The sequence below is a fragment of the Lissotriton helveticus genome, chromosome 5_1 (assembly GCF_964261635.1).
Source record: "Lissotriton helveticus chromosome 5_1, aLisHel1.1, whole genome shotgun sequence".
In the NCBI taxonomy this organism is placed as follows: domain Eukaryota; kingdom Metazoa; phylum Chordata; class Amphibia; order Caudata; family Salamandridae; genus Lissotriton; species Lissotriton helveticus.
Genome location: NC_136065.1, coordinates 2,051,693,808 through 2,051,718,556, shown reverse-complemented (window position 1 = coordinate 2,051,718,556; position 24,749 = coordinate 2,051,693,808). Strand labels below are relative to the sequence as shown.

The window sequence follows — 24,749 nt, the reverse complement described above, 5'->3', positions numbered from 1 at the left end:
ACACTTCAGAATTACAAAAAAAGGTGCTTCATTAGTGCTTTCATAAATCTCATATATTCTGAAATATTTGCACAGTTCATTTGCAGACATTTACATTTTGTTGTGTGCTAGAAGAAATTAACATTGTACAGCCTTCCTCCAGCACACTCCCAGTACACAGCATGATTGTCACATAAATCCTCTCACTTTGAAGTCAGAGAAAGAAAAGTAAACACCAAGCTCCCTCAGAAGACAGAGGATGCCATTTGCCCGCTGTCTTTCAATGAACAAATGTGACAACAAACTTTAAAGGCCTGTTTACAGAAAGCGAGCACTTGTGTAAGAATACAGTAAACAGGCTATGCTCCATGGGAGGGACAAAAACATACTAGACAGCCTAAAACAAATAAAGCCTGCAAATAGAAAGTAAGTTAATGTGAGTTACCAACCACAAAGCCAATGGTAAGCAATGGACTGAAGGCATTCCCAGGGAAGCGTTCTGAATGTGTCTAAGAAGTCTTTGCAAACCAGACAGCTGTGTGATAGGCTTGAACCTTAAAACTGCATTTGCACTGGTTAAGGAATATTATGATGTTAACAATGCTTGGTTGAACAATAATTCTGCATATATGTTAACCTAACTGTGTGCAGGCACTTTTTCATTTCACATTTATTTGGAGGAGTACAAATCAATACAAGGTCTGATCTTTGTACTGTAATAATTCTGTTACTGTGCTCAAGTATGTATAAACCACCAGATTATACCTTTCGGAGAAAACTAATTGAAAGCAGGTCTCCATTTGTAGCCATAGATGGCATCAACCAATCGTTAGTGCACATTCAATAAAATCAAGTCACTGAATAAAACACAGGGAGACGACAAGCAGTAAAACAAGAACCTTTATCTAAATAGAACTCACAAAAATATATTAGCTATGTTTTAACTATCTCAAAGGGTGCAGGACAATCGTTCAAGGAACAAACAAATGGAAGAAGAAATTAAACATTAGTGGGTGTGGAAATATCATGTAGTGCTGCTTTTGCTGGTCAAGTACTCAATACATCATCGAAATACCTTGTCACGGTGCATTCAAATGAGGGGCCAGGTTAAGAAACGCAGAGATTTGTGAATGTGGGAGAGGTGTGGCGCCGCGGCCAGGGCGACTGACGCTGGAATTTGGGGACCACGGTTCGATCCCCGGCTCCGGCGGCAGGTTAGCCCAGCACCATGTGACTCTGGGCAATAGCTCGCTTAATCTTCCCGACGGCCCCCAGCGCCTAGAGACCCTTACGGGTGATTGTGCGCTATACAAATGAGGACTTTGACTTTACTTTAATGTGATTTTTTTAAAGTACAAATTACCTCTTTACTCATTCTATCCCATGCCCAGTGGCTCTAGTTTTAGATCACTCTGATACAGTCCAGGTTACAACAAGTTAAGCTATTGTTGATTAAACTGGCCAGTCTGCTTTTCTTCCTTCGCAAAGTGCTTTATTGCAGGTTCTACTCCTTGACAACCTCAGACATCTCAAGAGGTTGATGTACGCGGCTAGACTTGTGAAACTCCAAATATCACTTCAAGTCCCTGCATCAGCTCACACATTAACAAGTCGATTGAATATACCTTCCTCTATGCTTCTCCCAGAGTTTCCTGCCAAACATGGTGGCACTTGAATATCTTCCTTAGGCTGGTAGAGTTAATAAGCCTTACCGGAAATGTGATGCGCGGGAGGTTAAAATGAGAAAGTACGTTTCTGAGAAAGTCCACCATTAGGTGGTTCAATGTCTAGAACACTCAAAGACACTAGTAACAGTTATATGAAATACCAGGTGTGTTGCCTCAGGCTTACAGGCTCAGAACATATCTGCACCTGTAGCACCGGATTGCTCACCTGTTCCTGATTTGTGTACACTATCAACACAGTGATGCACCTTGGAAACAAACACACCATGGCATTTCCAAGCAAACAGGCAAAGGATCAGGTATCCCGACTGGTAAAACTTCCCCATTTCAAAGCCAGACTAGATGTTCATTTTGATGTAAAAGCCGTAGAACCGGTGAGCTTCCCACAATGCAGAAAGAACCTGGCCATTTATTTCCTCTCAGCAAGGGGTAAGAAAACTGCCTTCGCATTTTAAAGACTATTTTTCCATGTTATTTTTAAATAGGATACCCGGTAGTTGGAGGATTGAAGGCGATGTTTATGCTTACAAAACGCAAAAATGTGAAGAGACTATTGAAGGCTGTACGTACAAATGTATTTTATGGTTTGGCTTAGTTTCACTGCAGCACTAAATTTGGTTTTTTAATGCAATTTTGTTTTGTATTCCCCATTAAGGTTTTCAAAGAAATAACTTATGACAAGATATGACAGTTCCGTAAGAAGCTGAAGGCAGAATGTTCTTCATTTAGATCTACCAGAGATTACAAAATGCTTGAGTTTAAAAAATGCTATGACAGATAAAAAGTTGAGGGGAAAAAACAGTCCTGGGGAGGAGCCAGAGGAATCACAGCTCATTCGTCTCAGAGCAGGTCTGGCAAGTGCTTTATCTGGAGTTCACTGCTGAATTGTAAACATGGCCCATTCTGAAGCAGCGGTACTTAGAGGAGGTTTTCGAAATACACGCATCTTCTTGTAGTCACAAAGTACATGGCAAGATGGTGGTATTGGATGTTCTGAGGTAGCAGCGCTTCTTCTAAGGTGAGTGAACCGAAGCCCATATGAGGTTACTGTACAATTAAGTGTGTTGGGTAGACTGTCTGCCCTGTCTTAGAGCCACTAAAATGATCGCATGCAACACAATCCGGGATGAGGCGGAGAACTTTGGCAAGGAGGTAGAGAAAATATTCCTTTGAAGAAGCTATCAAGTATAACTAACCTCTTCCCTCCCTCACTGTTAAACCCAACTTCCTCTACCCCCAGTGTATTTTGAATACCGGGGAACAGTTGTGATAGAAAACTGTTTCTGGTGTAGTCATAGTTCAAATCACATCATTTACTCCTGCAAACACCAAAGTGATTAATATATAAGCTAATGCTTACCATTCACGTAAAGTCTAATGGAACTTTAAGTGGCAGAAAAGCAAGACTGACATTAACCCTTCCAAGGAAAAAACAAGCAAATTATGTTTTTGAACAGGCCTTACTGACTTCAATGGAGACAAGGCAGAACTTCTGATTGGTAGTAACAAATAGTTGGGAGGGGTTCAAGTAAAACCAGACATAATCTGGAGTCAAAGCCAATTGTGTAATGACAAGCACAATCCACAATCAAATTATGGATCGATGTGTCCATACTACACTTAGATAGCAGTGCAGCCATACACAGGCTTTTGGTTTTCCATTTTCATTTAATATAAAACTTCCCAGAGAAACAGTGTAGCGACCTTGACAGGTATTAGATACTGCAATGTACATAACAGTGATGGATGGAATGCTTGAATTAATCTCAGCCACTGGTAATCACTCCGACAGTCCAATCCATCATTATTTTGCACACCATACCATCTGTTTAGTGCCAGCCATATGCCAATCAGTCTTGACCCTGCTCCTATGGGAGCAGTCCAGCTCCAACTGCCAAGGCAAGTCCTCCTTGACCCGGAACGCAAGCAACCCAGGACCGGCTTCGCCCTTATTAGGGCTCATCAGCCAGATGCAGCTTAGTTCCAGTGACACAGTGCGCATGGGGCCCATGTCTGTGCTCATGTCTGGGCACACATGGCCCGCTTAGGGCGACACGCATTAGTATACAAAAAAGGGTACTGGAGGTACAGCAAGTTTTCTAGGCCCAGCTTAAGAGCCTCGGTTTCAGAGCGATTTAATTGGAACTAGTTCAGTGATGATTTAACAGTCACGGTTTAGGCAGCGAAACCTGGCCCCTGTGAGGAATGGTATTAATGACTGTATAAAGGTTTGACCGCCCTCTATGAAATGCTTAAAATGTATGTTTGGCAGCCATTTTCGCCCCAGGCATCTATATACAAGCGATACATGAGGTTTCGAAGGGGAAGCACGTTCTTTTAGCAATCGGGAACACAAAATCTCAAAGTTGTATTTCTTACCCAGATTTAAGTTTTTTTCCTCTTAAATTGCTCACGAAGAGCAGGATTTACGAAAAGTACCATGATTTCTATCAGTGTTTAGCATTCCCAAAACCAAAGTTTGAAAAAGCATTTGCATGAGGTCATCTTGGTTAAAGTCCTAGTGCATGTTGAGTAAACTGTGAAGTCACCGTAGCTGGCTCTCTGGGCCCCAGCGGGATATATGCCAGGGCATGTCAGAAATCATTGGTCTCCTCTAGATTGCAGCCGAGTGCACCACTAGAAACAACGCTCTTTCTAAAGAGGGACTGCAGACTGCCCGCAATGCACCAGCGAGATCCACAAGTAAGCACTGACGGAAAAATGACTGACTTCAGTAACACCTTATCTGGTGAGACATGATCTCGCCACAGATTCCTTACCTTTGAATTTCCCAGGCATCATGCTGGATCAGGAAGACTTTCCCTCGAACAATACCCTTGCGCACTGGTAGGTGGAGTCGGTCGGCCCTGTCAGTGACGTCCGCTCTGGAAGTGACGTCCGTGTCACAGATAAAGGCGCCATCTCAGTACGCTGACGTCAGTTACTTTTCACGACTTTCCACGGCAGGAGCGCAGAGCCATGAAGAGCACTGACTGTGGTGTGTTTAGAACAACTAGCGCACTGACCTGTCCGCAGTGCTGGGAGGATGGGCAGGTCGGTAAGGAATCCGTGGCTAGATCATGTCTCTACCAGATAAGGCGTTACTGAAAGTAAGCAACTTGCCCATCTGATAGAGACTTCTAGCCGCAGATTCCTTGCCTTTGAATTGATAACCAAGCAATACCATCCCCAGAGATGGGACAAGATTAAACCAGGAAGTCCTATGGGACAGAACAGTCAGAAAGACCGTCCCTCCTGACTTGGCTGTCCAGGCAGTAGTGTTTGGTAAACGTGTGCAGCGATGCCCACATTGGTGACTGGCAAATGCCGAGGATTGGAACTCCACCTTGCAATGCTATGGTGGCAGCCTTAGCTCTGGTGGAATGAGCCCGGAAGCCTTCAGGAGGCCGTTTTTTGTCCAGAACATAGCACATTTTAATGCAGAGGATGACCCATTGCGAGATAGTCCTCTTCTGCGCTGCACGACTTTTCTTTGATCCAATGTACACCACGAAGAGTAGGCCATTTGGTTGTCCACCCAGAACGGTTTAGTTTGGTCAAGGTAGAATGACAAACACCCTCCGCCTCCTATGTAACACCTTCAAATGGATCCCCCTCGAACACAGAATGACCGTCACTCACTCCCTGGTCACAAGCAGGCTCGACTACGGTAACGCACTCTATGCTAGAATAAACAAAAACCTCACCCGCAAGCTACGAACATCCAAAACATCACCGCAAGACTAGTCCTCAACCTGCCAAGACACTGCCACATCTCCCAGCACCTGCGCACACTCCACTGGCTCCCCATCGAAGCTAGAGTCACCTTCAAGATGCTAACCCACGCTCACGAGGCCCTCCACGACACCGGACCAGCAACCCAGAGCAGCCGACTCAAATTCCAAGCACCCCAAAGGACCCTACGATCAGCCCAGCTCTCCTACGCCGTGGTCCCCCCACACCAGAAAGACCGGATCGGGAGACCGCTCCTTCTCCTTCCGCACGGCCAGAGCCTGGAACGACCTTCCGCTCCACCTCAGACAGACAACATCGCTCCCCATCTTCGCAAGAAACCTCAAAACTTGGCTCTTCAACAGACCCCCTCCTTGATGGACTACAATTTGCAACTCCCCCACCTCCCAGCACCTTGAGACCCTTACGGGTGAGTAGTCGCGCTTAACAAACACCTGATTACCACTAAAAAGGCTGTTTTGATGGTAAGCAGCCAGAGGAGGCAGTTGTGCAGAGGTACGAACGGACACACATCAGGAAGGTGAGAACCAAATTAAAGTACCACTGAGGCATGATGAATGGGGCAGGTGAGAACATACGTACAAGTCCCCTAAGGAATATATTTAAATAGGGGATTTAAATAAAAAAGGTTGGACTGGTAGCCTCAAGAAGACAGACAAGGCCGAAAGGTACCTTTTAAGAGTGTCCAAAGCAGAGCCCAGCTGGGCAAAGGTCAAAATAAAAAGTAGAACTTGAGAGAGGGAAGTAGAAAGGGAATCAATAAACCTTCCTGTACAATATTTTACTGATTTGTTCCAAGGGCAGGCGTAAACGGTCTTGGTGTAGGGCCGCCAAAATAACTTTGCAAACTTTGGGAGGAAGAAGGAATGCTATCAACTGACGCTGCTCATTTTCCACGCAAGAAGGCGTAGAGTTGCTCTCCTGTTTTGACAGAAGATCCTTCCGAAGGTGCATCGTGATCTGCGGATCGCTGCTCAGTTGGAGAAGCTCAGGACTCTCTGTGCCCAGTCCGGGACACAAGAATGACTTGGGCCTGGTCGCTCCTGATCTTCTTGAGCATTCTGGGCAGGAGTGGTATGAAACGAAAAAAGTCTCCGAGCGTCTACCGCATGGAAACTCTAACGCACAAAACTGATGACATTGAGCGTTTTTGGTGGAGGCAAACAGATCTTTCCTAGGTTCTCCTCACTGATGAAAGAGACCTTTCGCAAACTCTAGATGGATACCCCACTTGTGATCCGCTAGGGATCGACGGCTGAGTTCATCTGCCCTGGCGTTCAGGGAAACTGTCTGGTGTTAAACCACCAGGGATATGCCCTGCTGTTTCAGCCATGTTTAGAGACATACAGCCTCTTGACAAAGGGTGCAAGACCCTACCCTGCCCGGTTTGTTGCAGTATCACATGGTGAAAACCAAAGGGGCGCTGGTAAGACCAAAGGGAAGCACTGTGAACTACCAGTGCTCCTAGCCTACTGTGAACTACAGGTAACACCGAGGAGCAGGCAGGAGGTCAATGTGAAAATAGGTGTCCTGCAAGTACAATGCTACCATCCAGTCTCCGGGATTTAGGGCAAACGATACCTGAGCAAGAGTGAGCATCTTGAACTTTTACTTTTTAAGGACGTAGTTGAGGGCTCGCTGATCTAGGATAGGATGAAGGCCCTTGTTCTTTTTCTGGATCAGAAAGTAGCAGGAATAGCAACCAGAGCCTACCTTTGGCACCGGAACCCGCTCTATTGCTCCTTTGGCCAAGGAAATCCTAATTTCTTCCTGAAGCAAGTTCAGGTGGTCCTCCGTCATCCAGTTGTAAGATGGAGGGATGGAGGCAGGGGTAGCTTCGAAGGGGAGGGAGTAATCCCATTGGACTCTCTGAAGAACCCACCTGTCCGGTGTGATGTTTTGCCAGTAGTGGAGGCGATAGCTGATTTTGGCATGAACTGGCGGCCCATGATCTTGAAGGGCCAGACTAGCAAGGTTTAGAGACACATGACGTCCTAGAATTCTTTAAGCTGAGTTGGGGTCGCTCCAGGTCCTGGAATGGCAGGCAAGCACGGAGCCGACCAAGTCACAGGTTCTGCAGAACGAGGCCTAGAGCGTTGAGACTCCTCCGTCATGTCGCCTGCCGGATGGGGAGAAGTTAAAGCATGCTCTGGCTTCTTGTTTCTTATGCCTCTTACCTGACCGACCCGACAACTTCAAGTGGGAGGACGAGGACTAAGGAATCCCGGAGCGTTACTTGGACTTTTCGATCGAGAACGAGACCTCCAGAGGCGAATGGCGTGGTGCAGAGCACCGGGCCGCAAGCAGCTTTAGGGACTGCTCCCTCCAAGCTTTCAGAGGCATGGCCCAGCAGTCTGAGCAAGACTTAGAGTTGTGGTCCCGCTCCAGGCACCAGAGACAAATTAAGTGTGGATCCGTCACTGCCAAGGCGCGATGGCAGGCGCCGCACGGTTTGAATCCAGAAGTCTTTCTTGACATGTTTATAAAAACCTACACACCAGAAATTGTCGACAAAACATCGAAAAAAGCCTGTCAAAAAGTGACAGAGGGTAGGCCTTTTCATGGATCTGCGTTGGCTGGCACAGAAAGACAAGAACGGACATCAGCGCGCCGAGGTGGCGCCTATATAAGTGACGCAGATGTCACCTCCGGCGCGTATGACACCACTGACACGGGGAGCTGACCTACGACACCTATCGGCATCCCAGGGTATTGCTCAAAGATAAGTCTTCCGGATTCAGCCGGATGTCTGGAAAATAAAAAGGTAAGGAATGTGTGGCTAGATGGCAATATCAGATCAATAAAGGTTTGCAATATTTGAACAGTAAAAAGGCAGGCTCTGTTTAAAAAAACTAATATGACATTTCAGGCACAGAAAATGTTTGTTTTGAAGAAAAGAAATATCAGATTTTTGTTATCAGATTCCACTGTATCTGTCATTTTACTGGGATCCTAAAGTGTGTTTTCTACTAGAAAGTACTGCCACCATTCAAAGTGGAGACTACCAGTGGCAGAGAGAAATCTACACCACTTCAACAGTAAAACTTTTTTTTTAATTGAACATTGGTAGTATTTTAAGCTAGTCTCAAAGCAGTTGAATAGGGGACAACAAATCTGCCATAGAGAGATCTACTGTGCGATTTCTTTGCTGAAGTGAAATGCTGGCTATCCCTCTCTGAGAATAAGGGACATGAAATTTAGTTCTGAAAATCCAGCCAAGCAGTTATCTGTCTTTGTAAATATGTATTTATTGTGTAAGCCATTATTAGTTCATTATGTTTTATACTATTTCACCAGCAACTGGAGAAGTCACTCTATTTTTAGAAGTGGAAGAGGTAAATACCTAGGGTAGTCGAACCATTATTAGGCTACTTCCCTTAGCTTGCCAGCCATCCAGGGGGCGTGGCTAGCCTTGTTGTGTGCCGCAAAGACTCTGAATGAATAAACCTCAATGTAAGATATGGTGACATTTCTGTATACATATAGCTGATCGCTGCTCTAAATCCCCACAACTCCAGAAGTATTCTTTCACCCAGCACTGCTTTCAAAAGTAATGGTTTGTGATGGTAAAATTACTGGGGATTTGGTCAAATCATTGTGAGTTTGTGTCACAGACACCAAGTGTGCTGAGAGTCTGGAAGGGAAACCTTTCAAACGACCAGGCGACGAGCACTGCTGTTCCCATGTGCATTCTGATAAGCATTACGTTACTTACTGGGTGAATCCTATACCCTGTGTAAGTGTGGTTCCAATAGGTGGAAGGGAAGGTTTCTACCTCTTGCTAAACACCTCTACCTACATATATCATCTGTGTGTAATGCTATAGCACATAATACAGCCTTCCGGCAAATGTAGGACTGAATTTCCCATATGAGAAGCCCACAGTATTTTGAGACAATTCATCCTGTCAGTTCTGCACATCATACACCGCATTCAGCTACTTGTAGATTTAGATCCTAGTAAATCAGTGTCCAAAAATGTGCTGCATCCATAGGAATCTAAATGGCTTTTTCAGTCCAGGTTACTTTGTAAGAACACTTGAGCATCTGCTGTAAGCTCTCTGCCCATATCCTGGGCAACCTACCCTACCATCATCTTCATCTCAGCCATGCTGGCCTCCATGACGTTCTCAGCAGTGGTCTTGCCATGCTGCTCCTTTAGGTGGCGCCTGATAGCCGGTTTGTGGGCAAAGCGGACATTACAGTAGGAGCAGTGGTAGGGTCGCTCTCCGCTATGCAGGTTCATATGATCGTGCAGCGTGGACTTCTGGGTGAAGCACTTGCCGCAGATGCCACATGTGTGCGATTTCAGGCCTCGGTGGATGTTCATGTGCCTGTTGAGGTTGCTGCTGTGGTTGAACTGCTTACCACAGCGGGGGCACATGAAGATGAAATGCTGAGCCCTCATGTGAAAGACCAGTTTCTCCACCCCTTGAAAGGCCTCATCACATTTGGGGCACTTCAAGTTCCTCAGAGGGTTCCTGACCTTCACAAAGTTCTTCACGGTTTCATTGCTTGGCCCATATGGGACTCCAGAGAGGCCGCTGATGCTGCTCTTACACTCGCCACTGCTGGCAGCTGCTTCTCTCTCCTCGTGCAAGCTGCTCGGGATGATCAGGAGCCCCTCGCCTTCTGTGTTTTCCGAGAAGCTGTAGCAGGCCTTTACCACTCCAGGATGGCTCCTCTCCAGATCCATTGTGGAATTGACCTGTGCCTCCTCCTGCTCCGCAGCCTCTTCCCCATCAGTGGCCCAGTCACAGATCTGTTGCAGGTGCTTTTCACGCTGTGACATATCCATGGCGTTCTCCACTTGCACAATGCAGAGATCTGAAACCGAGTCATCCTCCTGGTCATCATAGTTGTCATCTTCCTCTTCCTCCTCGCTTGATTCTATCTTTAACCCAAGGTCTTTGCCGCTGGACATTCCAACTCTGCTGTGGGCCTGATTAGAAGTCTTTGGAGCTTGTTCCAGTTCCTTGAAGTGTCCGCTGCTCGTGCCTTTAGCACGAGCCATCCGTGCTGCCCCTGCTATCTCTTCCTTCAAGCTGATATTGGGCTCTATGTATTGGTGCAGAGCATTGCGACACTTCTCCACCACGTGGTCCATCTGCAGGTAACTCGCTGCAATCAGGTAATTGACAATTTCAGGCAGCACAAACTCGAGCGTACCTGTGTAGCAGGAAAGCAGCAAGTTGGTTATGATCTTGGCATTGTGCATGAGTGAGACCTGAAGTTCAGAGGTTGGGTTGAGGAGAAACTGATCACGCAGGAAGGGAGAGCAAGCTGCCAAGATAACCTTGTGGCCTCGAAACTTGAGACTGTCCCCCACAATGGTGACATCACAGAAGCGCTCTTCTGACCGGAGCTGGTTCATGTTGCGCAGGGTGGCTGCTTCATGGCCTGGAAGCTGAAACCGCAAGATCTCTATGCCACACGCCATTTTGCAGCGGCTCTGTTCGTGTGGCCAAGACGTTTCTAATTTCAATATCCTGGAAAGAAAGTAAAAAAAAAAAAGAAAGGAGGAGTTAATGTGATGGAGCAAAAGGTGAAGTGGATATAGACTACAAGAATAAGATTTAGAGTAGAAAAAGTCAACAAAACAATTGTACTTCAATATATCAGTGGTCCATCTCAGAGTCTAGATATTGGCTGATATGTGGAAGCCAGTAGCCCACCAAAGGCTGTCCAAAATGTATTCCAGTATGTGGACAGGTCAGGTCATTGATATCACATTGCATAAGACATTCTGCTTCATGTGGGCCCTTGCAGCACTACTGTTGGGAGTTCCAATTGTATTAGTACTAATAATATACATCAGCTGATTAACTTAATATTGGGGTCCTATCATAATTGCAATACAAATCTATTTTACACGCATCAAAAATAATACTCCACCTTTGTATTTATTTCATTTTTTTGCCATTGTCTCTTCTTGCCTTCTCTATACAAACCCTGTGCATAGTAATCTACAGAATGACTGGATGACTTATTTCTGTAGCTGTTAGGTGGTTTAGACATGTAATTGCTGTAACGTTCTGTAAACTTAAGATTTTAAGTTTTAGTACATTGTAGCGCAGTTGCAGTGGGTGACAAGTTGGCTGAAGGGAATAAGATGTGAAGAAATTGGGTATTTTGGTGAATCATGTCAGCAGGGAGCCATCTTTGCGCTCCTGCTGGGCTTGCATTCTTGGGTGGTTTAGATGCCCAAATTGTTTCTTATAGCAATGCGATCTTGGAGAAAGTTAGTGAGGAAAATGGAGCCTGTCCACTGGTGGCTCTTTTCATGACTGGGGGAGGATGCTTAACATCATGAAGAATAAAGAAGTGGACTAGGGTGGGCATATTTACAGTTAGTGACTGTTATGAAAAAGGGGCAATGAAGGGATTGCTGCCACGGACTAATGACACAGGACTACCAAACTCCCAGTGTCTCCCTTATGGGGCTCTCACCTGTGCAATGCGTAGTTTTTGGGCTAAAGGCCAACTAGAATCACATACACATGAAGTCCTGCAGATTCCCTTAACTTACCGGGTGGTCATATGGCTGTATAAATCAACACTCTTCATGAAGAAAGCTGATCTTGCACATGGGAAGCAGGCGCTTGCTGAGAATTTTGACAAAGAGTTAAGGTCTTCACAAATACACATAATATATCTTTGAATACAAGATTTATGTACATAAATTGAATTATCTCCATAGGAGCTACCTTAGACCACACAGACTGAACATAATTACTGGGATGACAACAAAGACATGTATTAATGATGGAAAGGGGACTGACACACAGGTGTGGACACAGAAAAGCTGAGGAACGTGGGCCTTGAATTTGCGTCTTCAGGGAAAGGTTGACAAGGAATACCTGATGCACACGCCATGTGCACAAGGGCTATCAGGGTAGAAGCAAGAAAGAGACAGACGAAAGCATAGGCCAGTCTCGCTCCAATTATCAGATCCTTTGGTTTTAATCTCTCATCCTACGCTGACGACACGCAGATCGTGGTGTCGCTGCTTCCAGGAGAACTAGAGAGCACGGCAGACAGGTTTAGAGGCTGCATGCGGGAGATAGGCACCTGGATGGCAACAAATTGCCTTAAGCTCAATTCAACAAAAACCGAGGTGATGTTGTTTGGGGCCAGAGATAACTTCTGGTCCACACACTGGTGGCCAGAGGAAATGGGGACTCCCCCCTCCCCGGTTTCAAAGGTTAAAAACCTGGGCATTGTGATGGAAGACTCATTGTCCTTCAGGCCATATATCAATGCATTGTCCTCAGCCACCTACTACGTGTTGAAAACCATTCAGAAAATTCTACCATTTCTGGCGGAGGAACACAGGAAGACAGTGGTCATTGGTCTGGTGATGTCCCGCCTAGATTATTGTAACAGCTTGCTGCTGAACGCCCAACAGGGGCTATTAAATAAACTTCAAATTCTGCAGAATGCAGCAGCTCGTCTGATTACGGGCACACCCAGGTTTGCCTCGGCAGCTCAAGACCTGGTGAAGCTACACTGGTTACCTGTGCGTAAAAGAATAATTTTTAAAATGCTCTGCATAATTTTTAAGGCTCTGCACGGCCTAGGCCCCCAATGTATGATGAAGTTCTTCCAATGGTATAAGCCGGGTAAGAGCATTAAGGTCAGCAGAACAGGAGCTGGCAGTAGTCCCAAGAGTCAGAAAAGCCCGGTGGGGAGGCAGGAGCTTCTCCCTGGGAGCGGCAGAGACCTGGAATATGCTGCCACTGAGCCTCAGACAGCTTCCTGATCTGCTCTCATTCAGGAAAGCCCTTAAAACATGGCTCTTTACACACTAAGCCGAGTTCCAGTTCATCTTCACTAGTGATCACTCAGCGCCAGGACACCTTCGGGTAACAGTGCGCTTTAAAAATGTCAAAAATAAATAAATAAATAATATCCAGCCCTTATGCAATGGTATAAGGCAGTGGCACAACCTCAGCCTAACCCTCATCACTCTTTTGTACTGTCTACTGTAATCTCAAAACTGCGATGGGTATGCCCCGGGGTTATCGTGCTCACTCTGCCACAGATACCAAGTTGCACCCGACTGAAAAGGCCCAAACTGGCTTAAAGTTGCTGGTGTTCTGGTTCAGACAAGAATTGGCTTTGTAGTTCTGGTTAGAATTTTCCTATTAGAAAAGGATTAAGGCTGATCTACATATGGTTGGGTATAATCGGAGGAGGCATAGTAAAAACCTTTTACAAACAGACAATAAGAATGGGGGGTTGGCCGGAGTAATTAGCAGTGGCTGAGATTAAACAATTTTATCCCTCACTTTTTGTTATTCCCAAATGTGTCAACAATGACCAGAGAAACCTCAACACCACCCAGGTCATCTTTAATATTAAAATAGCTCAATTATGTCCTACCTCATCCTGAGACAGAAGTAAAATCAGAGCACAGTCATGTTCAAACTCATTATCAATTATCTAAGTCAGGTGAAACTTTACTCCAGTCCTGTTCTAACAATCAATCAATCAATCAATGACTTGAGACACACACAGTATAATGTAAATCCGGTTCACCCTCACCATCAATTATCTAAGAGAAGAGACTTTAGCCACATTCTCCTCAGCTGCTTCAATAATCATTTGAGTTAGGTGAAATATTCGTCCAATCTAGTTATATATCACCATCAGAGGAAGAAGTAGAACCTCAACCCAACATAGCTCAACATCACAATTAATGACTTGAGACAGGTAAAACCTTTGCCCAATCCTGTTCAGAAACTCCATCAATGATCAAAGGAAAAGATGCAATAGTTGCAAAACAGTTCGGCTTCACTGTCAATACAGACCTTTAAAACATTCCCTAATCTTGATAAAAATCAACAATGCCTTCAAGAAAGTAAAAGCCTTGGTCCATTACTATTCAAACTCACCAGGAATGGCTTAACCAGCGATGCAACCACGGTTGAGATGTGGCACAATATTGTAGCATCACCTTATCAACTACATGAGAGAGCTGCTACCTCCGCCCAGCCCTTTTCAAGTACACGGTTAAGGAATCAAGAATGAAATTAATACAGCGTAGTTAGTAAGCAATCCATCTCGGGGTCACATGCTGCAAATTGCCGACAGCCTAGTTGCATCGACATAGATCAACATTCAGATTAAACAGCCTAAGGCTGAAAAAGCTGAGTTGTGAAGGCCAAACATTATCTACGGTGACATGTCTGCTGCCTCATTGCCAATGGCGATGTGTTCCACAGTGTGAGCCAAAGCACGACTGCTGCCCGACCACGGCAGAGACTCTAAAGGTGGCAAAAGTAAGCGAGTCTTTGATAAGGATCTCAGTACCGTTGCTATTGTAGGTATATTTGTTTAGATGTTTTCCAAACTGGTCCTATTTTGTCAAAGCATTTATAGGTAACACAGGTCACAGGCACAAATATGGTGACAATCACATAGAGATGCTGCAACATGCACCTCCAGACAACAAATGGCATCAGATTGCACGCGAAACATACAGACCAAGTCAGCCTTGGAGTGGAACAGCCACAACCATCACACGCCTTTTGGCTTCTTTTTTGCATTTGCTGCAATACTTGACTTCAAACCAATGCAGCATGTTTCTATCTGCAGCGACAAAATGCATCTTGGGAAGACCAGCAGCCTTGTTCATTCCAACATTAAGTGCAACCATTATATCAAAATAAACCTTTTATTCTATTTATAAGTAGATAAATCATAAAGGTACACATAAAAATATAGTACATCAGCAATAAAAACTATTTGGACAACTTAATTGACTAGAAACAGTAAAAGCTTACATAAATAAATAACACTAACAGCCACGTAAGAATCAGAAAAAAAAGAAGGTAAAGGGCGTTAGGGTATGAAACCCTTCGGTGATGAGTAACACAACACTCGAAATGGGGCTATTGCAAATACAGTGTAAGCCTCAATTGGATCAGCCTCTCCAAAAAGAAACGCCATAGACAAGGATATATGCTCAGAAAGACATAGCTGTAAAAACAAAAGGCCTGGTCTAGAGTCAAATTCTGATTAGGGTTGATATATTTCGCCCTTAACCAATCTAAAATGTACAGAAAACACGTAAAGTAGGGTGTCTTGGGCTGCAACCATTATCCTCTAAGAAACATATCATTGGAGAGTACTGGGGTAATCCAGTCCAGAACCACCTATGGATCTAAACACAATGTGTCCAAATTATTTTGCTGCTGTCCTGATCCTGATTTAACTACTCACTCAATCGATCCTGTCCATGAAGAATCTGCTGATATTGTGAAAGAGCAGAAAAAAAGTGTTTTAACCTGCATCACATGGAAATGGTAGCATTAATTACAAGGTTTGACAGTAAGCCTACACACGTCCCAATAATTACTCCTGTCTCTGGCAACAAAAGGCTACCGTTGTGAAGCTACAGATATTCAGTCTCAAAATCAGCAGAGAAATACCAGGATTTGACTGAAAAATAATTCTGAGATCATAAAGAGGTGCAACAGAACTTGCCAATGAAATGGATAGGAAAATCAATAAAAGAAATGTTTCTAACCTTCGAAAGGTTTTGTATTCACTCCAAATACTAGTAGCATATTTACTCTCAAAAACTGAAAACTTGTAATGAGCCTTTAATCACAGAAAAACAGCAATACACTAAAAAAACACGTGTCCAAGGATGGCGAAGACAGCGAAGATAGCAGAAGATCGAAAGATGATGCATCGCGAACACTTTACTACATTGACCAGAGTCCTTAGGGGCGACACCGCCGGTGTGTGAGTAGTGTGCGACCCCACCCCCATTTGTCACTAAAAAAAGTCGGTCCATATTGTGCAAGCCATCGATTGATCACTGCAATGTTTTGTGGTAAATACGAATGGGCTAGATGGACTTCTAATATGTAATGCAGTCTCTCGGGCATCAGAATGGCTATCCGCATAAACCTGACCCGGTTTTATGCAAATTAAAATAAAAATATTTTTTAAAGTAAAATCGGACTACAAAACTACTTTCCAGGTAATTGAGATGAAATCCCGCTTCTCAAATAATATGAAATATAAAATAGAGAGATGAAACAGCAAGCCTCAAGAGAATATACAGATAAGGTGGAGAAGAAAAAAGACTGACAAAAGTGAAGGTCACGATTAAATATTCACTGGTCAATATGAGTTTTTACAAATTTTACAGGTAAAGAAGTAGTTTCGATCCAGATCCGGCAACAAACATTTGGAAACGAAGGAGATACAGTTGCTGCAACTTGGCAATAAAAAATATGCAATTAAAAGAGGATTTATAAGAACCGCAGTTTTACAAAGTTTGCTTTATGCTGTTCACAGAACAATGTTAACAAATACCTTCAAGTACCACTAAGATGTAACGGATGTAGACAACAGCAGAGAGACCTGCTGTTTGAGTCTTAAAATATCAGGGTCTTTATTGGAAATAGTAAGGCGGGTGCAGCATGCATTAACTAACAGACTGAAGGAGGGACCTTTTCATCCAAGGAGGGACCACACCACAGAAGGTTAACAGGATGGACTTGATTTCCTCTTTTGAGGACTACACAGATGAACAAAACACCAAAATTACAACAGCACACAAATGGTGGCAGGAAATTATATTTTATACAATGACAAAAGATGTCCAGGTTAAGAAATAAGGAGGAAACAACCAAATGTTCTGTAACAAAGTAACAAAGGGCCTGATGTAGGAAAGTTTTTATTCCATTCTGTCTATGGGAATATGTGTTAGTGCATATGGCCGAAATAACTTAAAAACAAGCATTTACAATGCAATGGTCTCGTCTTTGTTAAAGTTAGAGCTATTGGCATTGCAAATGGTATTTTTTTCATTTTTTGTTTTTTTAAAAAACATAAATACATGGTATTGTCATTTACAATGGCAATAGGTGAGCTTTAGAGAGTAGTAGAGAGTATTAGCAGACACAGAGCCCCCCCCCACACACACAGAGCCCCACACACACACACAGAGAGCCACACACAGAGAGCCACACACAGACACACACACAGCCACACACAACACACACAGAGAGCCACACACAGAGAGCCACACACAGAGAGACACACAGAGAGCCACACACAGAGAGCCACACACAGAGAGCCACACACAGAGAGCCACATACAGATAGCCACACACAGATAGCCACACACAGATAGCCACACACAGATAGCCACACACAGATAGCCACACACAGATAGCCACACACAGACACAGAGGGAATAGAGGCAAGAAAAGCGAGCACAACAAGGAACAGAGGCAAGAAAAGCGAGCACAACCAGGGGGCAGAGGCAAGAAAAGGATCACAACCAGGGAAGAGAGGCAAGAAAAAACTATCACAACCAGGGAAGAGAGGTAAGAAAAAACGATCACAACCAGGGAAGAGAGGCAAGAAAAAACGATCACAACCAGGGAAGAGAGGCAAGAAAAAACGATCAAAACCAGGGAAGAGAGGCAAGAAAAACAATCACAACCAGGGAACAGAGGCAAGAAAAACGATTACAACCAGGGAACAGAGGCACACACACACACACACAGAGCCACACACACTGAGCCACACACACAGCCACACACACACACAGACACACACACACACACAGCCACACACACACAGCCACACACACACACAGCCACACACACAGCCACACACACACACAGCTACACACACACACACACACACACACACACACACACACACACAGCTACACACACACACACAGCCGCACATCTTCCATCTATTTACCCATCCAGACATATATCCACCTACTGAATCATCCATCCAACATGCAATCCACCCACCCAACACCTAACTTAATTCAACCATCCACTGGCTCAATCCAACCATAAAACTCCTTCCAGCCACCCATTGATTTGTGCATTCCATCACAACCATGGAAGAGAGGAAAGAAAAAACGATCACAACCAGGGAAGAGAGGCAAGAAAAAACGATCACAACCAGGGAAGATAGGCAAGAAAAACAACCACAACCAGGGAACAGAGGCAAGAAAAACGATCACAACCAGGGAACAGAGGCACACACACACACAGAGCCACACCCACACCCACACACACACAGTCACACACACACACACACAGCCACACATCTTCCATCCATTCTCCCATCCAGACATATACCCACCTACTGAATCATCCATCCAACATGCAATCCACCCATCCAACACCTAACTTAATTCAACCATCCACTGGCTCAATCCAACCATAAAACTCCTTCCAGCCACCCAGTGATTCGTGCATTCCATCACAACCAGGGAAGAGAGACAAGAAAAAACGATCACAACCAGGGAAGAGAGGCAAGAAAAACAATCACAACCAGGGAACAGAGGCAAGAAAAACGATCACAACCAGGGAACAGAGGCACACACACACACACACACACACACAGTCACACACACACACAGCTACACACACACACAGCCACACATCTTCCATCCATTCACCCGTCCAGACATATACCCACCTACTGAATCATCCATCCAACATGCAATCCATCCACCCAACACCTAACTTAATTCAACCATCCACTGGCTCAATCCAACCATAAAACTCCTTCAAGCCACCCAGTGATTCGTGCATTCCATTAACTCCATCAATGTAACTACCATTCAACTGCAACCACCCACTAACTTATGCATCCACTGACTCCATCCACCCGCTGACTCATGCATCCACTGACTCATGCATCCAACCAACCACCACTCAACTCCATTCACCCACTGACACATACGTCCAACCATCAATTCATGAATCCACCAACTCTATTCAACCAACCACCACTCAACTTTATCCACCCACTGACTCCATCACCCAACCACCACTTATCTACATTCACCCACTGACTCCATCCACCACTCATATCCATTCACCCACTGACAAATACATCCACCACTGTACTCCATCCACCCACCAACTCATGCATCCACTGACTCCATCTACCCAACCACCACTCAACTCTATTAACCCAATGACACATACATCCACCACTGTACTCTATCCATCCACTGACTCATCCATCCACTGACTCCTAACAGTTTGAGCCCCTCAGTCACTTAGGGACACTCGCCGAGTCTCTGACCCTCACTTTCCAAGCCCCCACCCCGCCGCCTTCCTCGTACACACTCTCACATCACCGTCCTTAGCTGCCCACAGGTAGCCCCCGCCCCTCCCTCCCTCCCTGAAGCGCCGTCAGAGCCCAGCTTACCGTGGGTCGCTCCCACTTGATCATGAAGACCGTGAAGTTTGGGCTCATGTGCCGGTGGCCGTGGCCAGCTGGCGGGCAGGGGATGGCATAGCTCTTGCAGCTCAGAGTGACCCAGTCCCACTGCTCCCGGAAGGCCTGCTCGTAGAAGTAGCAGGCTATGACGATGGCGGCAGGCACGGTGTAGAGCACGCTGAAGATGCCAATGCGCACCATCAACTTTTCCAGCTTCTCGGTCTTTGTGCCATTGTGCTTCATGATGGTGCAAATGCGGAAAAGTGACACAAAGCCAGCCAGCAGGAAAGAGGTGCCAATGAAGAGGTAGAAAAAGTGGGGCGAGCCCGAAGCAACGCAGAGCGTCCACGCTGTTGATGCCCACAAAGCAGACGCCGCTCAGCACATCACTGTCCACTTGTCCCACGGCCAAGATGGTGATGGTCTTGACGGCGGGCACGGCCCAAGCAGCCAGTGGAAGTACTGCGAGTTGGCTCCAATGGCTTCGTGGCCCCACTTCATGCCAGCCGCCAGGAACCAGGAGAGAAAGATAACTCACCAGATGGACGAGGCCATACCGAAGAAGTACAGCAGCATGAAGAGGAAGGTGCAGCCGTCCTTCTTGGTGCCCTGGGCCACCATGCGGTAGCCATCCTCGGAGAACTTGTCCTTGCAGACGGCTCGCTCCTCCAGCAGAAAACCGGCGATGTACGCCACGGCCCCTACTACGCCGCTGAGGGAGGGGCCTGGGAACTGACGTTCGCGCTCGGAGGCCAAGGACCGTCTGCCAAATTACCATTGGCTGAAGCCGTGCATGTAGGAGGCCAGCAGGCTCTCGCACAGCAGGGACGGCACAAAGGCGGACAGTGGGCCCAGCACTACGGAGAGGGGGCGAGGCGGGCCCCCGCGCAATTGGCAGAACATGAGCACATTCGCTGCACAGGTCGGGGTACGGAGGCGAGTCATGTGCATCGCATCACACAGCTCTTTTCTGGAGCGCGCAAGGCTGCTTGCAGTGTGTTTGATTCACTCTGTCACCTACTGAGGGAGAGCAAGCTGGTTGAACTAATATGTGCATTTCGATCAATGCGGATTAAGGCACAAAGTGCTCACACTGTAAGCCCTGTCCTTTTCAGACTGGGGGGGCGTGTTTTCCGAAAAATGTCAACAACATAAAACACGCCCACCAGTCTGAAAGGGACGGGGCTTAAAGCATTGCGAACACAAAGTTCGTGTCCTCGAGAGGCAGCAAGCCCCGTCCTTTTCAGACTGGGGGGGCGTCACGGAGAGAAAGTACAGCAAAAAACACGCCCCTCAATCCGAAACGGACGGGGCTTAAAGGGACAGACAGAGCTGTTCTCCAATGGCTGGCCGCCGTTTAGGAAGCCAGCCAATGAAGAAGAGCTGGCTCGTTTACCTCCCTACTAGAAGACATAATTTCTCGCCAGCGAGACTGCGCAAGCGCAGCCTAGGCAGGCCGAGACCTAACCAGAGTGAAATAGTAACTTGAAATAAAATAGGATTGAGTATAATTAATGGCAACGAATTATGATATCAGTCTGTAATTACAAAGTAAGAGGCACCTAGACTTCTGTTGTGGCAAAGAACACACACACGCACGGTCAGGGGCAGAGAGAATGGTGTAAACCCAGTAAAAGGCAGATCCACCAAAGTAAAAAAATGACCTGAAGAAGCCTGAAATCTCATCCTAGCCTTCTTCATATTCACACTGCACTGAAGCACAAATGCAGCCTAAGTGAAGCCATTAGTGACATAAGGCATCCACGAGCTCAGAAAGAGGTACAACCTCAGTCAAATCCTGCAGCCTCACAATAACCTGAGGCCTCAGTCCAATCCTCTTTGACCTCACACTGACCTGATAGAGACACAACCCTAAACCCTGAGAATATCTCACTGACCTGAGGTATGTGCAGCCTTAGCCATCCTTCTCCACTAAATTAGAGACTAGAAACAGGTGTAACTTCATTACTGGTCCCTTCACCGTCAACAATGACATATCACCAGAGTGTAAACTTACCCGGACCTTGTTGAACTTCCTATCAGATCTGGGTTGAAGGTGCCACATCATCCATGCCCTATCATTCTGTTCCAGTATCAATTACCTTCGACAGAGGTGCAACCTCAGCCCAGCCCAAGTTAACCTCCACACCAATGCAAAGCTTACATTGCTGCAGTAGGTACTACATCAATGTGTGTCCTACTGATCAACAAACTTCTTAAATTGTAACCCCCAGTGTTCCCCTATTCTTTTGTTCTCCCTAGAATCCTACAGTTTCCCTCACCAGTCACATCCACCTACTTGCACCCCACCATTAGTAGTGCAGTTGCTTTACAGCCAGATATTTGCTATATAAATCTACGTGCCTGCTGCAGTGGTTTATTTTTATGGTCGTTCTTCCAGATTTATGGGTGGTTTCTACATAAGGGTCTTCGATTGGGTATTTGTCCAAATGTAGACACTTTGCCTAAACCAAGTGCCTAAAACCTATTCTATCTGATTGCAGCTAGAAGTCTCTGATTCCTTACATTAGAATGATCCACAGGCATCAGACTGGATCTGGATATTTTTCATGGACAGTACCCTATGTGCCGGTAGGTGGCGTCCTTCGGCTACGCTTGGTTTTGTCAGTGCCGTCCACAATGGAAGTGACTTGGCGGTGCCAGTATAGACGCCAGCCCAGCATGCTGACATCAGTTCTTTCTTTCCACACCAGTCAGCGCATATCCTGAGAAAGCTACCCTAGACACTTTTTGATAAGCCTTTTTTTTTAACTTTTGTCAAAGTCTTTTGAGAAGGTGTTCTCCTGGTGCTGCAGGAATGTCATCTAGGACGGCCAGCTTCAGACACTGCGGCACCTGTCACTGATCAATGTCAGTGACGGACCCACACCTAGTTTGCTTCTGGTGCCTTGAGCACAGCTACGATGTTAAGACCTGCTTCGCCTGTTGTGCGATGAATCCGAAGGTCTTGAAGAAGCTCAGGCTCCTGGCGCTGGACAAGTGACGACGGCATGACAGTCTCAATTCCGGTTGAGGGGATGGTCCCGGGATCAGTCGCGAAGCCCAAGATCTTAGTCGCACTTGAAGCTGTTGGATCAACCGGGTACATCTTACCGCAAGAAAAAAAGTAAGAAGTCGAAGAGGTCTTCGACTTAACCTCGTCTGTCGGCCAACAAGATTAGGGAGCTTCGTCATTCGAGGCCTGGCTCTGCGATTAAGCCGGTGGGTGGGCCAGCTCAATCAATCAATCAATCAATCAGAGCATTTGTATAGCGCACTACTCACCCGGAGGGTCTCAAGGCGCTGGGGGGGAGGGGATCCGCTACTGCTCGAACAGCCAGGTCTTGAGCTGCTTCCTGAAGGCGAGGTGGTCCTGGGTCAGGCGGAGGTGGATCGGAAGGGAGTTCCAAGTCTTGGCGGCCAGGTAGGAGAAGGACCTTCCTCCAGTGGTGGCTCTTCGGATGCGGGGGACGGCAGCGAGGGCGTGGCTGGTCGATCGAAGCTGGCGTTTGGGAGCGTAGAAGTTGAGGCGGCTGTTGAGGTATCCTGGTCCTTGGTTGTGTAGAGCTTTGTGTGCGTGGGTGAGGAGCCGGAAGGTGATTCTCTTGTTGACCGGGAGCCAGTGCAGGTTTCTCAGGTGTCCGGAGATGTGGCTGCGGCGGGGGATGTCCAGGATGAGTCGTGCTGAGGTGTTCTGGATCCGCTGGAGTCTTTTCTGGAGTTTGGCGGTGGTTCCGGCGTAGAGGGAGTTGCCGTAGTCCAGACGGCTGGTGACGAGGGCCTGGGTGACCGTCTTCCTGGTCTCGGTGGGGATCCATCGGAAGATCTTGGGTAGCATGCGCAGGATGTTGAAGCACGACGAGGAGACTGCGTTGACTTGTCTGGTCATGGAGAGGGAGGAGTCCAGGATGAAGCCCAGGTTGCGTGCGTGGTCAGTTGGTTTGGGTGCGCTGCCCAGGGCGGGGGGCCACCAGGAGTCGTCCCACGCGGAGGGTGAGGATCCCAGGATGAGGACTTCCGTCTTGTCTGAGTTCAGTTTCAGGCGGCTGTTCGACATCCATTTGGCTACGTCTGTCATCCCTTCGTGCAGGTTGGCTCTGGCGGTGGCGGGGTCGTTGGTGAGGGAGAGGATCAGCTGGGTGTCGTCGGCGTAGGAGATGATGTTCAGGTTGTGCTGGCGTGCGATGGCTGCGAGGGGGCTCATGTGGACGTTGAAGAGTGTTGGACAGAGCGAGGAGCCTTGAGGGACGCCGCAGATGACTTCGGTGGCTTCCGATCTGAACGGAGGGAGGCGGACTCTCTGTGTCCTTCCGGCGAGGAAGGAGGTGATCCACTCCAGTGCCTTCTCCTGGATTCCGACGTTGCTGAGGCGCTGTACTAGGGTAAGGTGGCAGACAGTGTCGAAGGCCGCGGAGAGGTCCAGGAGGATGAGGGCCGCTGTTTCTCCGTTGTCAAGCAGGGCTCGGATGTCATCTGTAGCTGCGATCAAGGCGGTCTCGGTGCTGTGGTTGGCCAGGAAGCCAGACTGCGAGAGGTCGAGGGAGCCGTTCGTCTCGAGGAAGGCGGCCAGTTGCTTGTTGACGGTCTTCTCGATGACTTTAGCCGGGAACGGGAGCAGCGAGATGGGGCGGTAGTTCTTGAGGTCGGTGGGGGTCGGCTGATGGTTTCTTGAGTAGAGCGCTGAGTTCGGCATGATTCCAGCTCTCCGGGAAGGTAGCGGTGTCGAAGGAGGTGTTGATGATGTCCCGCAGGTTGGGTGCGATGACAGCGTCGGCCTTGTTGAAGACGTGGCGAGGGCAGGGGTCTGTTGGGGATCCGGAGTGGATGGAGTTCATCGTGCGGATGGTGTCTTCGGTGCTGATCGGGGTCCAGGCGCGGAGGGTGGTGGTGGGGGGCGGTGGTTCGGTCGTGGCGTGCGTCGGTTGAGTGCTGAAGCTGTTGTGTATGTCCGCGATCTTGTTGTGGAAGTAGGAGGCGAGGGAGTTGCAGAGGTCTTGCGAAGGGGTGATGTCGTTGTTTCCGGCGTTGGGGTTGGAGAGCTCTTTCACGATGTTAAAGAGTTCCTTGCTGTTGTGTGCGTTGTTGTCCAGTCGTTCCTTGAATGC

At 46.9% G+C, this 24,749-nt stretch overlaps 1 protein-coding gene across 1 annotated transcript; it reads right to left on the bottom strand.

Annotated features, from left to right (window-relative positions):
• Positions 1 to 861: 861 nt before the first annotated feature.
• Positions 862 to 10,902, bottom strand: LOC144756266 (zinc finger and BTB domain-containing protein 12-like). The gene has a single exon (XM_078645911.1). It carries the CDS (start codon positions 10,854 to 10,856, stop codon positions 9,498 to 9,500), a length of 1,359 nt encoding a protein of 452 aa, XP_078502037.1. The 5' UTR covers positions 10,857 to 10,902; the 3' UTR covers positions 862 to 9,497.
• Positions 10,903 to 24,749: the final 13,847 nt, after the last annotated feature.

Coding starts and splice junctions, on each gene's coding strand:
- LOC144756266 (XM_078645911.1), bottom strand. CDS start 10,856: ATGGCGTGTGGCATAGAGATCTTGCGGTTTCAGCTTCCAGGCCATGAA.